This window comes from Symphalangus syndactylus, chromosome 13, assembly GCF_028878055.3.
Source record: "Symphalangus syndactylus isolate Jambi chromosome 13, NHGRI_mSymSyn1-v2.1_pri, whole genome shotgun sequence".
In the NCBI taxonomy this organism is placed as follows: Eukaryota; Metazoa; Chordata; class Mammalia; order Primates; family Hylobatidae; genus Symphalangus; species Symphalangus syndactylus.
Genome location: NC_072435.2, coordinates 30,980,669 through 30,989,688, shown reverse-complemented (window position 1 = coordinate 30,989,688; position 9,020 = coordinate 30,980,669). Strand labels below are relative to the sequence as shown.

The 9,020-nt window shown below is 51.8% G+C and overlaps 1 protein-coding gene across 1 annotated transcript; it reads left to right on the top strand.

Annotated features, from left to right (window-relative positions):
• The first annotated feature begins 36 nt into the window (after positions 1 to 36).
• On the top strand, positions 37 to 984 carry INAFM1 (InaF motif containing 1). Its single transcript, XM_055240141.2, has one exon. The coding sequence runs from the start codon at positions 92 to 94 to the stop codon at positions 623 to 625; it is 534 nt and encodes a 177-aa protein (XP_055096116.1). The 5' UTR covers positions 37 to 91; the 3' UTR covers positions 626 to 984.
• Positions 985 to 9,020: the final 8,036 nt, after the last annotated feature.

Below are 9,020 nucleotides of genomic sequence, written 5' to 3'. Positions count from 1 at the left end.
TGGAGCGAGGGGGGCGGGGCTAGCGCCTCCGCCGGTCGGTGGTTGGGTGAGCCTAGGATGCGGAGGCTGCCGCTCGTGTGGGGGCGTGACCATGCCTGGCGGGGGCGGGGTCGGAGGCGGGCGATTTAGAGCGCGGGGCGGTCCTGCGGGGTGGGGGCGGGGCCTGTGCGGGCCGCGGCGCGGAGCCGAGTGGGCTGCGGGGATGCGGGGGACCAGCTGCGTGGGCGGCGGCGCCGAGAGCCCCGGCGGCGCGGGGCTGAGCGAGGGCCCGCGGGGGCGCTGGCTGCGCTTGGCACCAGTCTGCGCCTACTTCCTCTGCGTCTCGCTGGCTGCCGTGCTGCTCGCCGTGTACTACGGTCTCATCTGGGTACCCACGCGGTCTCCCGCGGCGCCAGCCGGCCCACAGCCCAGCGCGCCATCCCCTCCGTGTGCTGCCCGCCCGGGCGCGCCCCCTGTCCCGGCGCCCGCCGCTGCCTCCGTCTCCTGCCTCCTGGGAGTCCCCGGCGGGCCGCGACCCCAGCTGCCGCTGAGCCGCCGCCGCCGCTACAGCGACCCTGACCGCCGCCCGAGCCGCCAGACACCCAGAGAGACGCCAGAGGCCGCGGAGGGGCGAGGACCCGGGTAACTCTCCCTTCCACACCAACCCAGATCGCCAGCCCTCGAGAGCTCTGTGCTCGCCGCCGAGGATGCGCCGTCTCCGGATGGGTTCGGCCTCCTTCCTAGTGACATCGCCCAGCGTCTCTGGAGCCGTCATCCCGCGGAATGGGGGCCCAGGGGGTGTCAGCTCGGGGCCTTGCCTCTTGCAGCTCCTCTGTGGTCAGGCCGGGTCCTCCACCATCAGGAAGATCCCATCCTGAGCTCTGTCTCCTGCTCCTCCTGCTGTGGGTTGCTGAGCACAGAGCCCACAGTCCATCTGCCTCCTCACTTCCCTGAATCCATGTCCATCTGCAATAAACCACAGCCTCGGCTGCCTCGTGCTGTGTCTGTCCTGTTGTCTGCAGAGATGCCTCCCCTCCCAAGTTTGTGTGGGGAAGACCTTCCTGGGGTGTGGTCTTTGTTTCTCTTGTTCTGGGTGGGCTGTTCCCCTTCCTTAAGGCGCCCTTCTCTTCTTGGTTGGAGTAGGGAGAAGAAGCTTAGCAGCAGCAGGGCCTTTGAAGGTCAGACTGTGGGAAGGGCTTCCCAGTTTTTTGTGTGCTTGGAGCAAAGGACAAATGTCTCTGGAGAGAAGCAGAGTGTCTGCCCTCGTGTTACAGCACAGGAGACAAGAGGAGGGGTGGGGTGATTTAGGACAATAGCTGGGGTTTTGGGAATTGCTGTTGGTGTAATTATCATGTCAGGGACAGAGGCTAAATCACCCAGGGATCTCAGTTGGCTGCCGAGAGGGAACGATGCTGGCCCACTTCCTGGAGTCAGAGAGATGAGAGTGGATGGCGGCGGTGGTGGTGTTGCTTCTCAGCCTGTCTGGAAATCTCAATGACCAAAGCGCTGTGCTGCCTTGGAAGACTGGTGCAGCCTCTCTGGCCTGCGGCGCTGCAAGGAAACCAAGGCCAGGAAACTGAGATCTAGCTTCTGGGCAAGGAGTCCGAGGTGGGGAGGCCATGTTCCATCCTGGAAGACTGAGGCCTGGCTCTGGGCAGGGCCTGGGATCTGACATGCAGGAAGCTGGTTCCTGTCCAGCCTCCTCGCTTGAGCTGGAGGCCTTCCCAGGAGATGAAGCTGAGCATCTTCTCTCACATTGTGGCTCCTGGAGATCTGTGGAGGTGGTTAGGCAGGTCAGCTGCTCTGCTCACCTCCCCTTTACCCCACCACCACTCCCCAGAGGGTGGATGTGGACAGAAGGGGAATCCAGGAAGCCAGCACTTCTTTATAGTCAGTATAGGTGATAGTTAGGGGCACTGACTGGGGCAAGACTACTTGGGTTGAAATTCCAGCTCCTCTTACTACAAACTGTGTGACTTTGGGCAGGTCACTGGACTTCTGTGTTTCTTTCTTTCTTTTTTTTTTTTTTTTTTTTTTTTGAGATGGAGTCTCCCACTGTTGCCCAGGCTGGAGTGCAGTGGCGTGATCTCGGCTCACTGCAACCTCCACCTTCTGGTTCAGGTGAGTCTCCTGCCTCAGCCTCCCGAGTAGTTGGGATTACAGGTGCCCACCACCACACGCAGCTAGTTTGTTGGTTTTTTTTTTGTATTTTTATTTTTTATTATTTTTATTTTGAGAGAAGTCTCACTCTTGTCCCCCACGCTTGAGTGCAATGGCTCGATCTCTGCTCACTTAACCTCCACCTCCCAGGTTCAAACAGTTCTCCTGCCTCTGCCTCGCAAGTAGCTAGGATTAAGGCCCCTGCCACCACGCCTGGCTAATTTTTGTATTTTTTAGTAGAGACGCGGTTTCACCATGTTGGCCAGGCTGGTCTCGAACTCCTGACCTCGTGATTTGCCCACTTGGGCCTCCCAAAATGCTTGGATTACAGGCGTGAGCCACCACACCCGGCCTCTGTTTCTTTTTTTTTTCTTTTGAGATGGAGTCTCGCTCTGTCGCTCAGGCTGGAGTGCAGTGGTGCAATCTCGGCTCACCGCAAGCTCCGCCTCCCGGGTTCACGCCATTCTCCTGCCTCAGCCTACCAAGCAGCTGGAACTACAGGCGCCCACCACCACGCCTGGATAATTTTTGTATTTTTAGTAGAGATGAGGTTTCATCATGTTGGTCAGGCTGGTCTCAAACTCCTGACCTAAGGTGATTCGCCCACCTTGGCCTCCCAAAGTGCTGGGATTACAGGCGTGAGCCACTGCGCCCAGGCTTACAATTTATTTAAATTTTTTAAACTTTCTTTTTTTTTTTTTTGTTTAGTAGAAATGGGGTTTCACACTATGTTAGCCAGGCTGGTCTTGAACTCCTGGGCTTAAGTGATCTTCCTGCCTTGGCTTCCCAAAGCCCTGGGGTTATAGGCGTGAGCTACCATGCCTGGCCCTGCGTCTGTGGTTCTGTAGAATGAAGATGCTAATGGTACTTACTTCATAGACTTGCTCTGAGGAATAAATAAACGTGATCTCAAGCCCTGAGAACGATGTCACATGTTCTCTCTCTCCACCACCTCTGTCCCTCAGGGTTTAAAAGCCCCAGCTGGGATCCTCTGGGGATAGCAAGGCAGTCCAAAGCCCTGGCCACCAGCAAATGGTGAGTTTGAGGGAGGGGCCTGTTCATTTCGGTTCCCACTGGCCCCCCTCTCTTTGGTTTTCATCTCTCTTCTGCCAGCCCCATTTTTTCCTACTCTTTCGTTTCCTTGTTTCTGTGTGTCCTGGCTCTTTTATCTTTCTGTGTTTGTGTCTCTGCGTCTCAGTCTTTCTGTGTCCTGTGTATCTCTCTGGTGTCTTTTGGTATTGTTTCTCTCTCCCACTCTATGTCTCTGACTCATTCTGTCTCCTCCTGATTGCTCTCTGTCCCCAGCTCGTTCTTTTTTTTTTTTTTTTAGATGGAGTCTTGCTCTGTTACCCAGGCTGGAGTGCAGTGGCGCTGGGATTACAGGCGCCCACCACCATGCCCAGCTAATTTTTGTATTTTTAGTAGAGAGAGGGTTTCACCAGAGTGGCCAGGCTAGTCTTGAACTCCTGACCTCAAGTGAGCTTCCCGCCTCGGCCTCCCAAAGTGCTGGGATTACAGGCGTGAGCCACTGTGCCCAGCCCCAGCTGATTCTCTTTCTTCTCTCCTCCACACTTATCTCACCCCAACACTTTCTTCCACCTTGCCCCCCTTCCCCTGCCCCTACACCCCACAGCTTCCAGGTCCCTAGTCTCAGTGTCCCCTGTCTCCTTCCCTTTATCTCTTCCTTTTCTCCTCCTGTTTCTCTTGGTTTCTCTTTTGGTCTCCATTGTTTAATCTTCCTTTTAACAAATATTTTTTTGAAGCCGGGCACAATGGTTCTTGCTTGTAATCCCAGCACTTTGGGAGGCCAAAGCTGGAGGATCACTTGAGGCCAGAAGTTAGAGACCAGCCTGTGTAACACAGCAAGACTTCATCTCGACAAAAAATTAAAAAATTAGCCGGGCGTGGTGGTGCATACCTGTAGTCCCAACTACTCAGGAGGCTGAGAGGAGAGGATTGCTTGAGTCCAGGAGGTCGAGGCTTCAGTGAGCTATGATTGCACGACTTCACTCCAGCCTGGGAAACAGCAAGATCCTGTCTCTAAAAAACTAAAAAAAAAACCCCCCCAAAACCCACAATTATTTTTTGAGCATCTGCTGTGTGCCAAAGCTTATTTTAAACACTGGAGACACAGGAGTGAATAAAACAGGCAAAAATTCCTTCTCTCGGCTTGGCGTGATGGCTCATGCCTGTAACCCCAGCACTTTGGGAGGCCAAAGCAGGAGGATCACTTGAGGTCATGAGTTTGAGACCATCCTGGACAACATAGTGAGATCTTGTCTACAAAAAATACAAAAATTAGCTGGGCATGGTGGTGCATGCCTTGTAGTCCCAGCTACTCGGGAGTCTGAAGTGAGAGGATTGCTTGGAGGTCAAGATTGCAGTGAGCTGTGACTGCACCATCGCACTCCAGCCTGGTCAAGAGAGCAAGACCTTGTCTCCAAAAAAAAAAAAAAAAAAAAATGCCGGCCAGGTGCGGTGGCTCACGCCTGTAATCCCAGCACTTTGGGAGGCCAGGGCGGGCAAATCAGGAAGTCAGGAGTTCGAGACCAGCCTGACCAACATGGTGAAACCCCGTTTCTACTAAAAATACAAAAATTAGTTGGGTGTGGTGGTGGGTGCCTGTAATCACATCTACTTGGGAGGCTGAGGCAGGAGAATTGCTTGAATCCAGGATGGGGAGGTTGCAATGAGCTGAGGTCGCACCACTGCACTTCAGCCTGGGTGACAGAGTGAGACCCTGTCTCAAAAAAAAAAAAAAAAAAATCCTGCTCTTAATGGAACTAAATATTAGCGGGGACAAAGACAAGAAATGTGATTCATAAGTTTGAGTGAAAGCAGGATAAGGGTGATGGGGATGATGGAGGGGCTGGTTACTGGGTAGAAGCCCAAGACAGGTGAGGGTGAGGCTGGCAGGTCTCTGGGGGCTGAGGGAACAGTAAGTGCAAAAACCTTCAGGGTGGTGTGCCTGGCTTGTTCAAGGAACAGCAAAGAGGCCAGAGTGGCTGAAGCAAGAGGGAGTCGGGGAGAGCAAGAGGAGGAGGTGAGGCAAGAGAGGACAGGCAGCTTGATCAGGGCCTCATGGGCCACAGAGTGCAATTTTTTTTTTTTTTTTGAGACAGTCTTGCTCTGTCACCTAGGCTGGATTGCAGTGGCGTGACCTCAGCTCACTGCAACCTTCATCTCCCTGGTGCAAGCGAGTCTCAGCCTCCTGAGTAGTTGGGACTATAGGCATGTGCTACCATGACCGGGTGATTTTTGTATTTTTAGTAGAGACGGGGTTTCGCCATGTTGCCCAAGCTGGTCTCAAACTCCTGACCTCAAGTGATCCGCCCGCCTCGGCCTCCCAGAGCGCGGGGATCGCAGGCGTGAGCCACTGCGCCTGGCCCATTTTAACCGCTTTAAAGTGCACAGTTCGTGGCACTAAGTACATTTACAGTGTTGTGCAACCATCACCACCATTCATCTTTAAAATGTTTTTCGTCTTCCCAGAATGAAACCCTGTACCCATTAAACACCATCTCCCCATTCCCCCTCCCCTCAGCCCCTGGCAAGCACTCATCTACTTTCTGTCTATATAAATATGCCTGTTCTGGACATTTTATATAAAAGCAATCATAACATACAGGGCCTTTTGTGTCTGGCTTATTTCACTTGAGTCATGTTTTCTTTTCTTTTTTTTTTTTTTTTTTGAGATGGAGTCTCGCTCTGTTGCCCAGGCTGGAGTGCAGTGGTGCGATCTCGGCTTACTGCTAGCTCTGCCTCCCTGGTTGACGCCATTCTCCTGCCTCAGCCTCCCGAGTAGCTGGGACTACAGGTGCCGGCGACCACGCCCGGCTAATTTTTTGTGTTTTTAGTAGAAATGAGGTTTCACCATGTTAGCCAGGATGGTCTTGATCTCCTGACCTGGTGATTCACCCGCCTCGGCCTCCCAAAGTGTTGGGATTACAGGCATGAGCCACTGTGCCCGGCCGTAATGTCATGTTTTCAAGGCTCTTCTGGGTGAAAGCAAGTATCAGTTTTTTTTTTTTTTTCTTTTTTCTTTAAATTCCAGCACTTTGGGAGGCCGAGGTGGGTGGATCACCTGAGGTCAGAAGTTCAAGACCAGCCTGGCCAACATGGTGAAACCCAGTATCTACTAAAAACACAAAAATTAGCCAGGTGTGATGGTGCACACCTGTAATCCCAGCTACTCAGGAAGCTGAGGCAGGAGAATCGCTTGAACCAGGAGGTGGAGGTTGCAGTGAGCTGAGATTGCACCACTGCACTCCAGCCTGGGCGACAGAGCGAGACTCTGTCTTGGAAAAAAGAATTCCATTGTATGGATAGGCCGCATTTTGCACATTCTGTTTATCCGTTCATTTGTTGATGGACAGTTGGGTTGCTTCCACCTTCTGGCTATTGTGAATAGTGCTGCTATGAACATGCATGTACAATATTTTGTTTGAACTTTTTTTTTTTTTTTTTTTGGGCAGAGTCTCGCTCTGTTGCCCAGGCTGGAGTTCAGTGATGCAGTCATAGCTCACTGCAGCCTCCAACTCCTGGGCTCAAACAATCCTCCTGCCTCAGCCTCCTGAGGAGCTGGGACTACAGGTGTGTGCCACCATGTCTGGCTAAATTTTTATTTTTTTGTAGAGACAGGATCTCCCTATGTTGTCCAGGCTGGTTTTGAATTCCAGGGCTCAAGTGATCCTCCTGTCTTGGCCTCCCAAAGTGTAAGAGATTACAGGCATGAGCTACCATGCCCCAAACTGATAATCTGTGTTTCATTTATGGAGGAACTACCAAATAAAATCTGTATATATATATATATATTTTTTTTGAGACAGTTTGGCTCTTGTTGCCTAGGCTGGAGTGCAGTGGTGCGATCTTGGCTCACTGCAACCTCCACCTCCCAGGTTCAAACGATTCTCCGCCTCAGCCTCCCAAGTAGCTGGGATTACAGGCATGTGCCACCACGCCTGGCTAATTTTGTATTTTTAGTAGAGACGGGGTTTCTCCATGTTGATCAAGCTGGTCTTGAACTCCCGATCTCAGGTGATCCACCCACCTCAGCCTCCCAAAGTGCTGGGTTTACAGGCATGAGCCACTGCGCCTGGCCTACAAAATCTGTATATATATTGAAGCTACACCCGACTGGATTGGCTGTGGGTTATGGGAGAGGTCAAATCGTTGGAAGGTTGGGCCTGTGCACCTGGGGAGATGGGGAGCCCTTTGCTGAGACCAGAAACTGGGGGAGCATCAGGGTGGGGGTGTTTAGTGCATTCTCCTCTTCTTCATCTCTCTCTTTTCTCTCTCCTCCAATTCCGAATTATATTGGTTAAAAACTGGCCAGGCGCGGTGGCTGATGTCTGTAATCCCAGAACTTTGGGAGGCTGAGGTGGGTGGATTGCCTGAGGTTGGGGGTTTGAGACCAGCCTGGCCAGTATGGTGAAAACCTGTCTCTACTAAAAATACAAAAATTAGCCAGGTGTGGTGGTGGGCGCCTGTAATCCCAGCTACTCGGGAAGCTGAGGCTTCCCGGTTCAAATGATTCTCCTGTCTCAGCCTCCCGAGTAGCTGGGGCTACAGTTGCATGTCACCACGCCTGGCTAATATTTGTATTTTTAGTAGAGACAGGGTTTCGCCATGTTGGCCAGGCTGGTCTCGAACTCCTGACCTCAGGTGATCCACCCGCCTCGGCCTCCCAAAGTGCTGGGATTACACGCGTGACCCACCACGTCCACCATGCCCAGCCCTGAATAGTCACAGTTTTTGCTGCAAAAATATTACCACGTCTGATGGGAGAGAAGGGGGCACCTGCATCAGGCCTCTGAGAGTGTTACATAATGCATGGTATTCGCTCAAAATTGCCTTTCTAAAATTGGAACAATTCTGAGTTCTGCAACTCATCTGTCCCCAAGGACTTCTGCTAAGGGCTTGTGGACCTGTAATTTGGCCCGCTGTCAAACCTAGATTCATCTTAATTATTTGCTCAACATTTATTTAATGGCTCGGAAAAAAACTAACTTTCTGTTACAATTTTTTAAAAGTAGAGAATGACGTCCATTTAGTAAGTTACCATTGTCAATGACATGCTATTTTTAGTGTTGGGTGGTTAGGCGAATGTGTGTTTGTGTTTGTGACGGCCTAGATGAGTGTGTCTGTGTGTGAGGGTGTGTTTTTGTGTGACAGTCTGAGTGTGTATATGTGAGTCTGTGTGAGTATGTAAGTGTGAATGTGTGTATTTGACTGTTTCAGTGTGCGTCTGTGTCATTGGGTGTATAAAACTGTGTTTGCTCCTCTAATCGCAGCACTTTGGGAAGCCGAGGTGAGAGGATTGCTTCAGCCTGAGTTCAAGACCAGTCTGGGCAATATAGCAAGACCAAGTTTCCACAAAACATTAAAAGATTAGCAGATTAGCGAGGTGCAGTGGCGTGCACCTGTGGTCCCAGCTACTCGGGAGGCTGAGGCAGGAGGATCTCTTGAGCCTAGGAGGTCAAGGCTGCAGTGAACTGTAATTGCACCACTGCACTCCAGCCTGGGCGGCGACAGAGCGAGGTCCTGTGTCAAAAAAGCATGCACGCATGTCTAGTTGAGTCTGTGTGTGATTGTACATTGAGTGTGACTGTGGGTGTGTGTGTGTGTGTGCGCGCGCGCGTGTGGGTGTGTGAGAACGTGCATGAGAAGAGGCATGGTGCAGGGTTTAAAGTTTATATACTGAAAGAAAGTTCTCATTTCAGGCGACATCTGTGCCCTCCGCTATTAGAATTTCAGCGGACTCCACAAAATCAGCAGAGAAATATTGTGCTGTCAAGCAATACCTTTTATGTCCACTAGAGGTCGCCTGTCTACTTTGAGCAGAGGAAACTAATCTATATTTTTACATTTAGTTGCTGGGA

Excerpts from the sequence above, each read along its gene's own strand:
- INAFM1 (XM_055240141.2), top strand. The coding sequence starts at position 92 with ATGCCTGGCGGGGGCGGGGTCGGAGGCGGGCGATTTAGAGCGCGGGGC.